The sequence below is a fragment of the Dermochelys coriacea genome, chromosome 20, assembly GCF_009764565.3.
Source record: "Dermochelys coriacea isolate rDerCor1 chromosome 20, rDerCor1.pri.v4, whole genome shotgun sequence".
Taxonomy (NCBI): Eukaryota; Metazoa; Chordata; order Testudines; family Dermochelyidae; genus Dermochelys; species Dermochelys coriacea.
Window position 1 is genome coordinate 17,962,244 of NC_050087.2, and position 17,203 is coordinate 17,979,446.

The following is a 17,203-nucleotide window of genomic DNA, read 5'->3' on the forward strand; positions in this document are numbered from 1 at the left end:
CTTGGCTGGGGTCTGGGCAGCGCCCAGTGCGATGGGGCCCTGATCTTGGCCAGGGTCTGGAGAGCGCCTGGCGCGACGGGGCCCTGATCTCAGGTGGGGTCTGGGCAGGTGCATTCAGAGGCTGGGCACTGGGACCCCCGCCATGCTGCACCACTGCAGAGCCCTGCCCCGCCACTGGCAGCTAGACAGGCGCGCAGGCCCCTCCCGACAGCCCCAGGAGCAGGCCCCACACCCGCTGCCCGGCACTCAGCTCTCCCCGCACCTGGGATTTCTCCACGGAGGCCGTGTGCTTGTCGCACATGGGGCTGATCTCCATGCCCCGCTCCCGCTCCTTGTCGCCCTGCCGGAAGAACTCCTCCATGATGCGGTCGGTCCACTGGCGGTACAGCTCCAGCGGCTTGGTGGGGTTGCTGAGGTCAGCGCAGTGAACCATGTTACGCAGGACCTGGGGTGGGGAGAACGAACACTGTGGGGACTGGGCCAGCCCCCCATGCCCTGCCCCCCCATGCTCTGGGCACCACCCGCCCCTAGTGCAGCAAGCCCAGCCAGCCCCCTGCCCCCCCCCAGGGAACCCCCCTCACCTGGTGCAGCAAGCCCAGCCAGCCCCCCAACCCTGCCCCACCAGGGGAACCCTTGCCCCTGGTGCAACGAGCCCGGACAGCCCCCAAGCTAACCCGAGTCAGGATGGATGGCTCGTTCGCCTGGCTGATCTTGGGGTCCTCCATCTCCCTCTCCCGAACCTAGTGTCCCATGTGCTGGGGGCCCTCCCCACCCCCTACCCACCTGCATCCGGTCCGTGTAGTTGTCTAGCAGCAGCACCCCGGAGCTCGTCACTTTCTTGGTCTCCACCATGGTCTTGAGGTCGGCCAAGAGGCTCATGTGCTTGGACATGTCGGTGGCCAGGACCTGGGGAGGCGAGGGAGGAGGGGGGCAGACTGTCACGGGAGGGAGGGGAGGAGCCGCCCAGAACCCCGGAGTTCTAGCACAGAGCCTCTTGCTCCAGCCCCCTTGGCCTGGCCCGCAGTCCAGGAGTCCTGATTGCCAGGTCCCTCCCGGAGTCTGCGACAGCCCAGACCCTACCCTGGCACGACCCTCCTTCCTCCCTCCCTGCCCGCTGGCAGGGCTGGGAAAAGGGCACAGGACACCCCCCCACTTGCTCTGCTCCCGCCACCAGGTGTGGGGATTGGCCCCCTGGCGGGCTGGCCAGGGATGCTGCCGGAGCTTGCTCAGGGAGGGGGCGGCAGGGGCTGGGCTGTGGCCCCGGCTCACCATGTCGATGACCATCTTGCGCAGCGTCTGGCGCTGGCGCTTGCTGAGGCTCTGGAAGATGTCGCAGTTCTCCTCCTGCAGCAGCTTGAAGCCCACAGCCAGGTGGTGGTTCTCCAGGACCGACTCGTCGTTGTACATCAGGGCCAGCTCCGAGTCTGCGGGGCGAGGTGGGTTAGGGGGGCGCCGGCTCCTGCCTCCCTTACTCCGTGGTGCGTGCTCCCGGGAGTGGGGGTCGGTGCATGGCAGGGAGCCATGGCAAGGACCCAGCCAGCTGCACGGGGGGGACAGAGCAGCAGTGACAGCAAAGGAGCTCTCGGCAGGGGAGGGGGTGTGTGCACAAGTGTCAGAATGCACACGGGTGTGCATGTATCCCAGTGCAAACCTGTGTGCACAGGAGGGCTGGTGTGTGTGTGTCCTGCTGCACGAGGGGGTGTGTGCAGGAGTGCACGCATGTGCGTTGAGGTGTGTGTCCATGTCCCGGTGCAGGGCATGTGTGCAGGAGGGCTGGCATGTGTGTCCCGGTGCAGGGTGTGTGTGCCAGAACTGGAGAGAATAGGAAACACACACGTATGCCCCCACAAGGCTGCTGCGGGTCTCTGGGAAGCGCGCCGGGACCCCCAGGATTTTGCCCCCGGGTGCGGGATCACGGGGCACTCACTGGTGTTGATCAGGAACTGGTTGGAGACGCCCGGGTGATCCACGTCATGGATGGCGGCTGCAAACAGAGCGGCCAGGATCTCCAGGTCGGTGAAGACAGCCTGCCAAGGGCACATGCAGGGGGCTGAGGCCGGGCCCAACTGGTTAGCAAACGAGGGCAGGGCCTGGGACTGTCCCGGCGCAACAGGCGGGGCCCTGCCCCACGGGTAGGCATGTCGCAATGCGAGGGACCCAGGAGTCCTGGCTGCCCCCCTGGGACTAGTCCCTCAGGCCTGTGCCCCAGCCATGCCATCAGCACAGCCGGGAGTCGCTCTGGCCTGGCTCTTAGGGGAAGCTGCAGAGACTGTGCTGGGAATTGCCATGGGGGGCTTAGACCCAGGACCCATCACCCTGGTTTCCTGCCTCAGAGCAGGCCCGATGCCAGCGGCTGCCAAGGAGGCTGTGAACCCCGCAGGAGGCAGCGATGGCAGAGATGGGCCCAGGGCGGACAGACAGACAGACAGACAGAGACGGCTGGGGGTGTACGGACAGATGGACAGGCAGCTTTCCAGCCCCCCCAGCCCCGCCCCAGCCCACCCAAATGCGTTTCAGTCCTGTTTCCGTCCCTATTCTGGCCGCTCCCCCCGACAGCCGGCCGGACTGGGTCGTGTCCCGGATGCCGTGCGTTACCCGCCTGCCGTTACGGGGGGTCGAGAGCTGGCCCCGGGGCACCCCACTCTGCTGCCTGCTGGCACTGGGCCCATCTGGCTGAGAGAGCCCCCCGCAGTCGTTGTGTCCCGGGCACGCTCAGCCCCCCACTCACGTCCAGGGCGGGTGTGGCCAGCAGGACGTGCGTAGACTGCACCACGTCGGCAGCGTGCAGGCGGTTGTGGTAGGCCACGTCGGCGTGGTAGTGCTCCTCCAGGGTCAGCATGTACGTCAGCAGCGTCTCCACCGGGATCTTGAAGGTTTTCAGCAGTTCTCTCTCCTGCGGGGGGCGAGGGGGGCGTTTGTGGCCAGGCAGAGTCACACCAGAGGGGCCAGCGCCAGGCACTCCTGGGGGCTGAGCACTCCTCCCCCCCAGTTCCAGTCCCCGCTGAGGGCTGCCAAAGCCCTTGGCAAAAGCCCCAGGCGGAATCGCCCCCATCCCAGAGCTGAGAAGGGACTCCTGATACCTAGCCCCCTCCCCCCCGTTCTAACCACTAGACCCCACTCCCCTCCCAGAGCTAGGAACAGAACCCAGGAGTCCTGGCTCCCCAGCCAGCGCTGAGGATCTCTGCTGAACAGAGGGGTGGGCGCCAGCGGCCCCCATGAGCAGACCCCACCCACTGCGCCAGGCACCGCCCTACCTGGAATATCATGTACATGATGCAGCTGAGCGAGCAGCTGTTGGAATATTCGGAGACGTGGAAAATGTTCAGGCCCCACTTGTTGAGATTCTCCAGCTCCTGGAAGGCAGAACAGGGGGTGGTGAGAAAAGGGGTGGGGAGGAGAACAGGGCCCCCGTGGAGAGGCCTGGTAGAGCACGTCTGCAGGAGTCCAGAGGTGGTGGTGCCCCACTGGTCCCACGGCCCCCACGTAACCCTGCCAGTGCCCCTCACTCCCGACCTGCAGCCCCCTGCTAGCCCAGCCCTGGCCTCCCCCAGCTCTGCCGGTGCCCCTCACTCCCGAACCGCCACCCCGTTATCCCAGACCTGCTCCCCACCCTCAGCTCTGCCAGTGCCCCTCACTCCCGAACCACCACCCCGTTATCCCAGACCTGCTCCCCACCCTCAGCTCTGCCGGTGCCCCTCACTCCCGACACGCAGCCTCTGCTAGTGCAACCCAGCCCTGCCCCCCGACCTCTGCCCCTCACTCCCGACCTGCAGCCCCTCACCATCCCAGCCCCTCCCCCCACCTTGCTCAGCAGCTCCTCCTGGTCGGTTTTGACCCCGAAGCGGGGGATGCTGGAGTTGGTCAGGCTGGAGGTAGGCATGAGTTTCTTCACCCCACTGATCTGGCACATGGGCTGCTGCTTCTTCTTCTTCTCCCGCTCCTTCTGCGTGGGGGACGGGATCTCCACCTCGTTCTGCTTGTCTGTGGGGGGGGGAAGGCTGTCAGCAGGGGAGGGGCTGTCCCACTGGGGCACCGAGGGGGGGAGAGACTGTGACGTGGGCGTGCAAGAGGCTGCACGAGCAAGAGTGAGCATGCAGCAGTCAGTTTCAGCACACGGCTCTGAGTGTGACTGTGCATGAGATGGGGCCAAAGTGCGTGGGGGGGGGTACGTGTGCAAACCACCCCTCCCCCAGCCGCCCCCAGGGCTGTGTCCCCTCCCCACAGCCCTGTCCCAGGGAGGCCTTGTGCCCACGCTGCTGGCATCAGGAGGGAGCCTCTTGCACCAGGTCCCCCCCGGTGGGGGGAATGGGAGCAGAGGAGACCCAGGTCGGGCTGGGCCTGGCAGCGAGACAGGTGCCCCCCCTCGGTGGTGTCAGTGCAGGGGGTGGGGGGGAGCTCACTCCTTCCTTGGGGATGGCCCGGAGAGCAGGAAACGGGGGGCTGCGGGAACAGGGGGGGTGCAACCCGCCCCCCCAGCACCTGCAGAGAAGAGGGCGGAACGAGGCATCATGGCAGCATGGGGGTGGGGGGCCCCCCAAGACATGGGCTCCTGGAGGGGACTCAGGCAATGGGGGGGCGAGGGAGAGGGCAGCATTGTGACATCACAGGGCATCCAGCCAATCCATACGCAGAGGGCTCCACATGATGCATGTGGCAACAGTGACCCAGAGCGGCTCTCACCACTAGACCCCACTCCCCTCCCAGAGCCAGGGAGGGAACCCAGGAGTCCTGGCTCCCCAATGCCCCCCACTGCTCTAACCACTAGACCCCCCTCCCTCCCAGAGCTAGGGACAGAACCCAGGAATCCAGGATCCCAGCCCCCTGTTCTAACCACTAGACCACCCTCTCCTCCCCTTCCCAGAGTCGGGAGAGAACCCAGGAGTCCTGGATCCCAGCCCTGAGCTTGCGCCCAGCACTGGGACACAACACAAACTGCTTTCCTTTCTTGCTTCACTTAACTCCCCCGTAGCCATGTCACTGATGCCCCCCCATTCCTAAACAGCCTCTACCCCCCAGGCGTGAGTCCCCTTGGAGGGGAAAGGAGCTCCCCTGAGGACCTGGTGCCCTGATCTGAAGTGCCCCCCTGAGCCTGTGGGCCCTGGCCTGGCCCGGGCAGGGTTAATAGCCCAGGGCTGCAGCGGTGCCCAGGGCAGCAGGGGTGAGGCCTGGCCCTGGCCAGATCCAGCACAGACCTCCCATTGACGGGCCCTTTGCATCAACATTTGCTTAAGGCCGGAAGTTTGTGTCCTTTGACGTCAATGGGGCTCTGGGGACCCGTCTGCCTCCAGGGGAAGCTGCTCCGGACGCAGCCAGAGAATGGCCTTCCTGGCGCGGGGCGGCGGTGTGTGCGGGGGGGCAGAGGGGTGTGAGCGTGTTGGTGAGGCAGGGCTGGGGGGGTGCACAGGCCTGCGTGGCACCGACACACCGGGCGTGGGCACTAGTGTCTGCACAGCATCTCCAATCCCAGGAAGTGACTCACCCAGAGTTACACAGGGAGCTGGGGCAGGGAAAGAACCCCGGAGTCCAGGCTCCCAGCCCCTCTGCTCTAACCACTCCCCTCCCAGGGCTGGGAGAGAACCCAGGAGTCTGGGCTCCTAGCCCCCCTGCTCTAACCACTAGCCCCCACTCCCCTCCCAGGGCTGGAATAGAACCCAGGAATCCTGGCTCCCAGGCCCCCTGCTCTAACCACTAGCCCCCACTCCCCTCCCAGGGCTGGAATAGAACCCAGGAGTCCTGGCTCCCTCCTGCTCTAACCATTGGGCCCCCTGTGGCACACATGGGCAGGCAGCTCCATCCCTGGGGCACCTCTCACCACTCCAGGTCTGACCAAGACTCGGAGTCAGGCCCCTGCTGGGACCCCCGCCCGGCTTGGTGCTCACCGAGGAACGTGTTGGAAATGTACTCGGAGACCTGGTTTCCGGAGCGGCTCATCTCAGACAGGTGGGTGAGCTCACGGGTCAGCATCCTCTTGAACTGCCAACGAGAAGGAGAAAGGGGCTCAGTAGGGCTGCCCGGGAGCATGGGTGTGCACGTCACCGTGCAAGCTGAGCTGCACACTCTCTCACACGCGTGTATGTGCATGCTCCACCATGCAAGCCAGGGGGCAAGCCAGTGTGCACACTTCTCCACATAAGCCGGCAGGGCTGCTTTGCTGCATGGCCAGACTCACAGGGGTGCCCGCTTCCCCATGGAAGTGAGTGTGAACGTCACCGTGTCCACGTGTACGCAGGGATGCCCTGCTGAGCCTGTACACTGGCCTGTTGCACACGTGGGAGCCCAGTGCCTGCGTTTGCACACCTGCCCCACTATGCTTGTGAGCCGCTGTTGTGCGAGCACGTGGGATGCGCTGTGCAAGGGCCTGGCCAGTGAGCTCCAGCCACCAGCGCAGACGCCCGTGTGGAACTGCAGGTCTAAGGGTCAGTCCCCAGAGTCCCCCACGATCGGTGCCCTGAGGCCCCAACCCCTCCTTACTCCTGGCTACTCCCCCAGCATGGGGGAGAGGCCAGAGCCCGCCCTGCCCCCGTCTCCTAGCCCCCCACTCAGAGAACAATGTTATTGTTTGAATAAACTCAAGGGATTTTTTGATCTGGGTTTGGATTTGTGGCACAGGGCAGCACTTCCGGGCCCAGCTCTGCCGGTGCCCCTCACTCCCGACCCGCAGCCCCCTGCTAGCCCAGACCTGCCCCCCTAGCTCCACCAGTGCCCCTCACTACTGACCCACAGCCCCCTGCTAGCCCAGACCTGCCCCCCTAGCTCCACCAGTGCCCCTCACTCCCGACCCACAGCCCCCTGCTAGCCCAGCCCTGGGGTCCCCCAGTCCTGCTGATGTTCCTCAACCCTGACCAGCCGGACTCTGCTCGACTGATCCCCTCCCGGGCCAAGACCCCCTCTAGAGAGGCACGTCTTACCTGGACGGGCAGAAGGTGCTTAAGGTCTGGCATGGTGGCCAGCTCCGGTGCTCCCTCCTCCAGCCCTATGCCCCAGCCGGGGACTCCAGCCCAGCCGCTCCGGACCCCCCGACCCAAGCGGAGAGCAGCCAGGGACGGCAGCCCTGGCCCGGCATTCCCGGGCAGCCCAGCCTGGAGCCGGCTACTCGGGGCACTGGGAAGCAGCCGCTGGCTCAGGGTTTCCGGGCAGAGTGAGTCCAGGGGAGGGTGGGTCACACTCCTGGCACAGAGCCCTCCCCGGAGGGGCTGTGGCTCAGGACAGGAGCCCCATGGCTGGAACCGGCCAACTAGGAACCAGCAATGTATCCCTCCCTCCAGGGAGTCCCTTGAGATCAACAGGAGACAGGGATAGAACCCAGGAGTCCTGGCCAGTCCCCCTGCCCCGGCCTTGGGCTGCTCTAACCACTAGACCCCACTCTCCTCCCAGAACCGCGAACAGAACCCAGGAGTCCTGAGGGGCTGATGCTGGTGTTAGGCTCATAATCAAGCAGGTGGGTAGGGGACTGGGGGCTGCTTCTGCAGTTTGTCGCCCGCCCCCACTTTAAAGTCCCCTTTGTCCTTCAGCGGCTCTGGGCAGCTGCTCCTGCCTGGAGCTGGCCAGCGGCTGGGGACTCATCCTGGAGCCGGCTGCACTCACAGCCAGAGGCTTCTTCTTGCGGGGGGGTGGGGGAGTCTCCCTGGCTTTCCCTGCCCCTGGCCCTCCTCTGCCTGCCCCCCAGGCCAGGCAATAGGGGCAGGGGGCTCAGCTGGGGCAGGGCCTGGACAGGGAGAGAGGGTGATCTGCAGGGCCCTCCCCAGGCCCCAGTGGGAATGGGGAGGGGGGGCAGCTCTCCCTGCAGTACTGCCTATGGGCTCCCCCAAGCAGGGGGAGGGGTCACTGCGCTGCTCCCCACAGTGCAGAACCCGCAGGCCCCATGGGGAGCTGGGGGGAGACACAAAGAGGCCAACAATGGCAGGACCCCCGTCCCATCACACGGGGGGGGGATCCCCGTTCCTGAGGCACAGAGTGGGGAAGTGACTTGCCTGAGGTTACACAGGGAGTCTGGGGCAGAGCCGCAGAGAGAACCCAGAAGCCCTGGCTCCCAGCCCCCCTGCGCTAAGCCCACGCCACAGGCTGAGCTGGGGGCAGCGCGCTCTGTACCCCCGGCCAGGACACAGGTCACAGGGAGTCTCCCTCATCTGTGTCTCCCCAAAAGTGGGGTCCCAAAGGCCCCTCCCCAGCTTGGGGACACCCCCAAACTCTGCCCTCCCCCGCTTAGGCCACGTGCCCAGGGCATGGTTCATACCCAGCTCCCCTCCCCCATCGCCTCCTCCCCCTGCCCCCCCTTCACGTCACACAGAAGAAACCCACAAATGGCAGAAATAAAAGCAGGGCAATGGGACGTGCGAGCCCCCCCAGCCAATCAGGGCGCCGCAGCCCAATCTCCATAGCGACAGGAGTCTCCTTAGCAACTGCCCCATCACCAGCCTGGACACAGACCTGGGTCTCCCAAAGGGGGGGGCGTTAACCCCTTCCATCCCAGCCTCCTGTGCCCCCGCCCCGGTGCCCCTCACACCCGACCTGCAGCCCCCGCAAGCCCCGCCCTGGACTCCACCCCCCACGGTGCCCCTCACGCCTGACCCACAGCCCCCGCTATCTCCGCCCCCCACGGTACCCCTCACACCCGACCTGCAGCTCCCGCAAGCCCCGCCCTGGGCTCCGCCCCCCACGGTGCCCCTCACTCCCGACCCGCAGCCCCCGCTAGCCCAGCCCTGGGCTCCCCCGAAGGGTGCTAGGTGGTTGGGTGCAGGGGGAGACAGGATGAGGGGGGTGTTAAGCAGCTGGGGACACCGGCTCCAATCCCCATCCCCGTTCAGCAACCCACAGGCGAGACGAGTTTGTCGGGTCTCAGCACACCAGCCTCCCTCTCCCAACAGGCCCCAGCCAGGCCCCACTGCTGGCCTGGAGTGTGTGGCCGGGGCAGAGGACCTGGCTTTAGCCCCTCGGCTCCCCAGCCAGGGCAGGCACAGAAATCTCGACCTACGGGCACGAGCCACACGCAGCAAATTAGGTCAAAACTGACACCCCAAAGCAGCGCTCGTCCTGTCCCACAGGGGGGAGGGGTGCAGGAGCACAGCTGGGGGGGCCATGGCCTGGGGGCAGCAACGGACGCAGCAGTCGCTGTCCTTCGGGGGACGTGGCTGGGGAATGGGCCGTTTCCCCACAGTGGGGAGAGGAGGACGGAGGGGGCTCAGATGGTAATGCCCCCCCAGCCCCACAGCGGGGAGAAGAACCCCCAGGGGAAGAACCTGGGACCCAGGGCAAAGGAGAGACACAGAAGGAAGGGCCTGGGGGGGGGTCAGGGCTGGATAACAGGGGGAGAAGGGCTGGATAACCCAGCGGATGGGGGAGGAGTTTTAAGGGCTAAATATAAAACCAAAATAATGGCCCGATTCCCCGTCCCCTCTCCCCATGGGCCTGGCCTGGCAGGAGTCACTGGAACCAGTGGGCCAGAGCGGGGGCTGGGAGCTAGGATTCCTGGGTTCTCTCCCCGGCTCTGGGTGGGTGACCAGAGCTGGGTTTAAAGGCTGAGTGGGGGTGGGGGGTGTTGGGAGGCCCCAGGGGCTCGGACTCCTCCCTGGAGTCTCCAGGGCTGCCTGCGGGCGCCAGGGCCGGCCCTGGTTCCCAGCCCGGAGGGCCCTACCTGGTGAGGTGGGGGACGCACGGGGAGCAGCTGTGGAGGTGCAGGGCAGGTGGCCTGCAGCCCTGGTGTGCAGCGGGACCCAGCTTGGGCAGGTGAGCCCTTCCCCAGCCCTGTGGGGGGCACTGTGCCCAGCAGCTGCAATCAGGAAGGACCAAGCCCAGTGCATGGAAGGTGGGGGGACTGGCACCCCAACTCTGCAGGCTCCCAGGATGCAGGGTGATACCCCCAGACCCCAAGCTGTGTGCAGAACCCCCCGCCCCGAACACGGCTCCAGCACCGGCCTCAGGCGCTGGAGAGGAGAAGGGGCTGTGGGCAGGGGTCTGAGCCTTGTGCTGATGGCTGGAGAGGGCCTGGAACTGGAACTGTTCAGGAACTGACCCCCCCAGCTGGTGCCTGAAGGGGCCGGGTGGTCTCAGTGCGAGAGGGATGGGGTAGGCTAAAAGGGCACACAGCTCCACGACACCCCCCAACTACCACAACCCAGCTCACAACATCTGCCCCAACACCCAGATATAACCACGCACCCCATGAGGGGGCATTCAGGACACACACATGGAGATTTCACATACACACAGAGGAGGTGTTCAGGACTCACGGGGGGGTCTCCCTCTCTCTCTCTCTCTCTCACACACACACACACACACACACAGGGTTGTTCAGGACCTGGGGTGGGTTTTTCTCTCTCTCACACACACACAAGGGGGTGTTCAGGATACACAGAGGGGGGTGTCTCTCTCTCTCTCACACACACACACACACACACACACACACACAGGGGGCTGTTCAGGACATGGGGTGGGGGGTGTCTCTCTCTCTCTCACGTGTGCGAGGGGCACCAGGGCCGGGAGACAGTGGCGCTGCCCGTGGGGCACTCGTGCGCGGAGCAGTGGCCGCGCCAGTGTGACATTGTCGATAAGACAGAAGGGCAAAATCACCCCCTCCCCTCCCGCGTCACACATACCCCAGCTCCCTGCAGGCCCAGCCAGCCCCCCGCGGCCATGCCCCACCCCCCTGACGGGTCCATGCAGCCACCGGAGCTGCACATCTGCTGCCCCGGGAGAGGCCCCCTGCAGCCCGCTCCCCCGAACCGGGACCCCCCTCAACGCCAGGCCAGGGGGAGCTGTGGGCCAGGGCAGAGCCAGGGTGCCCCCACTCCCGCCCCCGTCCCCATTACCTGGTCCCACCAGCCGACCAGCCATGGCTTCGCGCACGTCTCACAGAAAAAATCCACTAAGGGCATCTTCCAGCCTGCCCGGTGGCAGCCGCGGGCGGCTCCCCGGCTCAGGGGCGCCCGCCCACCCGCTGCCTCTGTCTGCTGCAGACGGGGCGCCGATCGGGGCCCCCTCCCCTGGCAAAGGGGTTAATATCCTGGGGCCCTCTCTGCCCCTGGCATGGCGAGAGGGGGAGAGCGCCCCCGGGCTTCCCCTCACATCGCCACGGGCCCCCCGCCTGGGGTGGGCACGGGGGGCACAGACGGCCCGGGGAGGAGCCGGCCGAGGGCCGAGCTGAGGCACTGCCAGCCGGTGCTGCCCGTACTGCAGAGGAGCAGGGAGTTACCCACAGTGCACCGCTGCCCGGCTCCCTGTGCCCTCCCCGCCAGCCGGGCGGGGGACGCCGGCCGCTGCTCACTGGAGGAGGAGGAGGAGCCGGAGTCTCCCGCCAGCAGCAGGCCCGAGCGCGCCGGCCATCCCTGGGTACCAGGGCACTTCACTCCCCCGCCTCCCGTCACCAGGGCGACAGCACCTCCTCCCGCAGCCGCATCCATGCCTGGCGTGCGGCTGTCACTGCAGCGCATGGCGGGGCTGAGACGGGGGCGGGGAGATGCTGCTGGGGGGCAGGGACCCTGCTGCTCGGAGCTAGGGGCCCCAGGAGATGGGGGGGGGGTTAACTGGCTAACCCAGAGCTCCCAGCCCCACGGCTCTAACCATTGGCACCTGACTCCTCTTCCAGAGCCAAAACAGAACCCAGGAGTCCTGATTTTGGACGATGTTTCTCTCCTTCCAAGACGATGGTCTAGTGGGTTAGAGCGGGGGGGCTGGGTCCTATCCCCAGTTCTGGGGGGGGAAGTGGGGTCTAGTGGCTAGAGGACAGGCCTGGGCCCCGAGGCCCCGTGATGGGAATGGAACCCAGGCGTCCTGAAGACACGGGCAGAAATGCTGCCAAGTAAAGCAGCCCCCTTCCCCTTCCCGTTACCCCTCCCTCTGCCAGCCCCTCCTCGCCCCTGGGCTCCCAGCCCCCCAGCTGGGTCCAACCTCCTTTATCGCAGCTCCCAGAACCAAGCCAACCAACCACACGCCCGCCCGGATACGGGGCCACACGCCCGCCCGGATACGGGGCCACACGCCCGCCTGCGCCCGCCCAGACACGGGGCCACACACCCGCCCAGATATGGGGCCACACACCTGCCTGCGCCCGCCCTGACATGGGGCCACACACCCACCCAGACACGGGACCACACGCCCACCTGGACATGGGGCCACATGCCCGCCTAAGCCTGCCCAGACACGGGACCACACGACTGCCTGGACGTGGGGCCACACGCCTGCTTGCACCCGCCCGGACACGGGGCCACACGCCCGCCTGGACACAGGGCCACACGCCCGCCCGGACACAGGGCCAAAAGCTTGCCTGCGCCCACCCAGACACGGGGCCTCCTGCCTGCCAAGACACGGGGCCACACGCCTGCCCGTGCCCACCCAGACACGGGCGCTCATGCCTGCCCAGACACGGGACCACACACCCGCCCGTGCCCACCCAGACATGGGGCCACACCTGCCCGGAAATGGGGCCGCACACCTGCCTGTACCTGCCCAGACACGGGGCTACATAGGACATGGACACAGGGTCACATGGACACAGGTCACACGCCTGCCTGCTCCCGCCCAGAGACAGGGAGACAGGGCCTTGAACCCACATGCATCTACCTGGACATGGGGCCACACTCCCACCCATGGCCTGCCACACGCACCAGCCCAGAGACGGAGCCACTCACGCTCAAGCCTGTACACACGCAGGCACGCACACTTGTGCCTCTGCATACCAGGATGTGGGGATGCACAAGCAGGGCACACACCCATCCAGATGCCATCTCCGTTCCAGGCACTCATCCGTCTCCCTCCCACCCTACCCAAAGCTCGCCCAGCCCCTGGCATTACCCCAGATCCCCCAGAGCTGGGTGCAGTCTCCCACGCCCTGCCACAGAAGGTCCATCTGTTGCTGTGTCTTGACAGGTATCCCACCCTGCACACCAGCTCTCACTGCCAAAGCAAAATCTACCCAGAAGGCACCTGGCCCACGCTGTGCACAGGAGATCCGGCCCCTGGACCCCAGCACAAACGCTGTGACCGCACAACCTTACACAAACTTTCCCGAGCCACTGGGCACAGTCCTGCAGCAGGGAGTCCCACTGCTCCCCAGAACAGGGCTGGTGCCAAGATGACCACCCCACCCACTGGGATCCTGCCAGGCACAAGTCCCACCTATCCCTGGTCATTTGCATATGACCTTGTGGGAACCCAGAGCCAATCCAGAAACCACCCCTAGCCAGATAGCCACGGTGAGGGGCGTCTTAGAAATGGGGATGGGCAGGCGGGGGGGTTACATATGGGGCAGGATTTGGATGGGTGGGAATGGAGGAGATTGGACGGATGGACAGGCAGACGGGGGATGGAGGGATGGACAGGCAGACAGGGGGGTTGGATGAATGGATGGACAGGCAGATGGGTTTGCGTGGGGATGACGGAAGATGGACAGGCAGATGGGGGGGTGGATGGATGGACGGACAGGCAGACCGGGGGGGGACGGTGGATGGACGGAAGGTAGACGGGGTGGGGGACGGATGGACAGGCAGATGGGGGTGGGGGACAGATGGACGGCCAGGCAGAGGGGTTTGCGTGGGGATGATGGAGGATGGACAGCAGGGGCAGGACACAAACAGCGACAGACACAGGGACCAGCCCCCGCCCCCGCCCCCGCCCCCACCCCCACCCCCACCCTGGGGCGCCCGGCCTGGCACTGGGGGGCAGCCCTACCTTGTTGGAGGCCATCTCGCTGACGGAGCGGTAGGTCTGGATCGTCTCTAGCTGGTCCAGGCACCAGTCCAACTCCTCCAGGGTCTCCTTGGCCAGCTGCTGGTAGGTCTCCTCTGGGGGCCAGAACGGCTGCCATGAGCACCGACTCAATGAGGGCCCCATGGGGTCAGAGGGGGCCTGGGGGAGCTCTCCCCAGCTGAGTCCAACAGTGCCCACCTGCACGTGGGAGGAGGCTGGGAGTGGGGTCTAGTGGTTAGAGCGGGGTGTGGGGAGGGGTGGGAGCCAGAACTCCTGGGTTCTCTCCCAGCTTTGATGCTAACTCCTTACACAACCATGGTAGAGCCAGCCCTCCCGCTGCCGCAGTTTCCCCCCTGTAACCAATCCCCCCAACCCCCTAGAGTGGGGGTGAGCCACCAGATCCCAAAGACGTGGTGGCCCCCCGCATTGGGATTCCCAGGCAGGGAGGGGGGGTCCCGATTCCCGGCCCCTCCCCCAGCATGGGGCAACGCTTACCTGACAGCATTGCCTTGCAGAAGGTCGGCTGGCTGCCCACAGGGGACCTCCTGGGGGGGGCAAGAACAGACACCCGCTCAGACACCCGCTCCACAGCGCAGGGCGGCCCGGCCACGCCCCCCATCCACCCCCTATGGGCCCTGGGGGGCAGGAACAACCCCAGCGCAGGGTGCCCCGGCCATGCCCCCCACCCATCCCCTACAGGCCTGGGGGGCAAGAACAGCACAGGGATGGGCCAGGAGCAGGCAGGTGCAGGGCCTTTGCCAGCTCCATGCTGCCCAGGGAGGCATCTCCCTCCTGCCCCCTTTCTCTGTGGCTGTGAATCAGGCCACTAGAGGACACTCAGTGGGGCTCACAGTGCCCCAGGTGGGATCAGCAAATGAGGCCCCTGGGATCCCTGCAGCAGGGTTGGGGTGCAGACAGGGGGGCTGGGACCAGCCCCCCAAAAAGGAAGGTGATTTACCAGGTGTGTGGGGAGGGTCCCTGTGCAGCTCACCCCAACCGCATTTCCTGGGGTGGGGCCGTCTCCCAGTACAGGACCCAAGTGTGTGTATGGGGGGGGCCACACTGGGGGGTGCTGAGCTACAGGCAGCGGGAGGAGGGCTCATGAGGGGGTGCTCCCCCTCTGTCAGTGCTGGCAACCCTGAGGCTATTGGGGATTTTCCGCTATTTCTGCTGGGGGGGGCCGACTACCTAAATCCCCAGACAACCCCCACTGCCCCCAGCCAGGGTGAGAGAACGGGGGCTGGGAGCCTGGGGGGAAGGGAAGGGGGTTGGGGTCCCGGGGGGGTCACTCACCTGTTGGACGTTGGAGTCGGGATGTTGGCCAGGATGGAGAAGTTGTTCCTCACATTGCGCAGACTGGCCAGTACCTGCAGGGAGAGGAGGGTCAGGGCTGGAGCTAGGAGGCTGGTGAGGGGGCACCCCCTCCTTGCCAGGGGCCCACAAGCAGCCATTGGGCCCGCAATCTTGGGGCCTTTCTGGGCTGGAGCTTCCTGCATTCAGCTCAGCACCAGAGCTGGCTGTATTTTAAAGAATCCTTATGGAGGTTACAGGGACAAACCATCCCGACGTGTTGAAAGAATAGTAAATATGGCAGGCGACCAGCTTGGCTTAACCCTGAAATCCCTGCTGATCTTCAACACAAAAAAGAAGCTTACAAGAAGTGGAAGATTGGACAAATGACCAGGGAAGAGTATAAAAATATTGCTCGGGCATGCAGGAGTGAAATCAGGAGGGCCAAATCACACGTGGAGGTGCAGCTAGCAAGAGATGTTAAGAGTAACAAGAAGGGTTTCTTCAGGTATGTTAGCAACAAGAAGAAAGTCAAGGAAAGTGTGGGCCCCTTACTGAATGAGGGAGGCAACCTAGTGACAGAGGATGTGGAAAAAGCTAATGTACTCAATGCTTTTTTTGCCTGTCTTCACGAACAAGGTCAGCTCCCAGACTACTGCACTGGGCAGCACAGCATGGGGAGGAGGTGACCAGCCCTCTGTGGAGAAAGAAGTGATTCAGGACTATTTAGAAAAGCTGGACGAGCACAAGTTCATGGGGCCGGATGTGCTGCATCCGAGAGTGCTAATGGAGTTGGCAGATGTGATTGCAGAACCCTGGCCATTCTCTGTGAAAACTCATGGGGATTGGGGGAAGTCCCGGACGACTGGAAAAAGGCTAATGTAGTGCCCATCTTTAAAAAAGGGAAGACGGAGGATCCTGGGAACTACAGGCCAGTCAGCCTCACCTCATCCCTGGAAAAATCATGGAGCAGGTCCTCAAGGAATCAATTCTGAAGCACGTAGAGGAGAGGAAAGTGATCAGGAACAGTCAGCATGGATTCACCAAGGGCAAGTCATGCCTGACTAATCTAATTGCCTTCTATGACGAGATAACGGGCTCTGTGGATGAGGGGAAAGCAGTGGACGTGTTGTTCCTTGACTTTAGCAAAGCTTTTGACACGGTCTCCCACAGTATTCTTGCCAGCAAGTTAAAGAAGTATGGGCTGGATGAATGGATGATAAGGTGGATAGAAAGTTGGCTAGATTGTCGGGCTCAACGGGTAGTGATCAATGGCTTGATGTCTAGTTGGCAGCCGGTATCAATGGAGTGCCCCAAGGGTTGGTCCTGGGGCCGGTTTTGTTCAATATCTTCATTAATGATCTGGAGGATGGTGTGGATTGCACCCGCAGCAAGTTTGCAGATGACACTAAATTGGGAGGAGAGGTAGATATGCTGGAGGGTAGGGATAGGATACAGAGGGGCCTAGACAAATTAGGGGATTGGGCCAAAAGAAGTCTGAGGAGGTTCAACAAGGACAAGTGCAGAGTCCTGCACTTAGGACAGAAGAATCCCAGGCACCGCTACAGACTAGGGACCGAATGGCTCGGCAGCAGTTCTGCAGAAAAGGACCTAGGGGTTACAGTGGACGAGAAGCTGGATACGAGTCAACAGTGTGCCCTTGTTGTCAAGAAGGCCAATGGCATTTTGGGCTGTATAAGTAGGGGCATTGCCAGCAAATCGAGGGACATGATCGTTCCCCTCTATTTGGCACTGGTCAGGCCACATCTGGAGTACTGTGTCCAGTTTTGGGCCCCCCCGGCTACAGAAGGGATGTGAACAAATTAGAGAGAGTCCAGCGGAGGGCAACGAAAATGATTAGGGGACTAGAACACGTGACTTATGAGGAGAGGCTGAGGGAACTGGGATTGTTTAGTCTGTGGAAGAGAAGAATGAGGGGGGATTTGATAGCTGCTTTCGACTATCTGAAGGGGGATCCAAAGAGGATGGATCTAGACTGTTCTCAGTGGTAGCAGATGACAGAACGAGGCGTAATGGTCTCAAGTTGCAGTGGGGGAGGTTTAGGTTGGATATTAGGAAGAACTTTTTCACTAGGAGGGTGGTGAAGCACTGGAATACGTTACCTAGGGAGGTGGTGGAATCTCCATCCTTTGAGGTTTTTAAGGTCAGGCGTGACAAAGCCCCAGCTGGGATGATTTAGTTGGGGATTGATCCTGCCGTGAGCCTAGATACC

The 17,203-nt window shown here is 64.1% G+C and overlaps 1 protein-coding gene across 6 annotated transcripts in view; it reads right to left on the reverse strand.

Annotated features, from left to right (window-relative positions):
- The window catches only part of PDE4A (phosphodiesterase 4A), a 107,359-nt gene that overhangs the window by 3,216 nt on the left and 86,940 nt on the right, over positions 1-17,203 (reverse strand). For 5 of the 6 annotated variants that reach the window (XM_038379432.2, XM_038379433.2, XM_038379434.2 and 2 more), the window contains 11 exons: positions 14,974-15,047; positions 14,176-14,225; positions 13,663-13,775; positions 5,880-5,973; positions 3,803-3,981; positions 3,255-3,353; positions 2,729-2,893; positions 1,928-2,027; positions 1,270-1,424; positions 784-906; positions 263-445 (listed from right to left, as the gene is read on the reverse strand). In XM_038379432.2, coding sequence (XP_038235360.1) covers positions 263-445; positions 784-906; positions 1,270-1,424; positions 1,928-2,027; positions 2,729-2,893; positions 3,255-3,353; positions 3,803-3,981; positions 5,880-5,973; positions 13,663-13,775; positions 14,176-14,225; positions 14,974-15,047 — 1,335 coding nt within the window. Of the gene's footprint in view, positions 1-262; positions 446-783; positions 907-1,269; positions 1,425-1,927; positions 2,028-2,728; positions 2,894-3,254; positions 3,354-3,802; positions 3,982-5,879; positions 5,974-10,805; positions 11,419-13,662; positions 13,776-14,175; positions 14,226-14,973; positions 15,048-17,203 lie in introns of those variants that run through there. The other variant, XM_043506371.1, reaches the window with a different exon arrangement.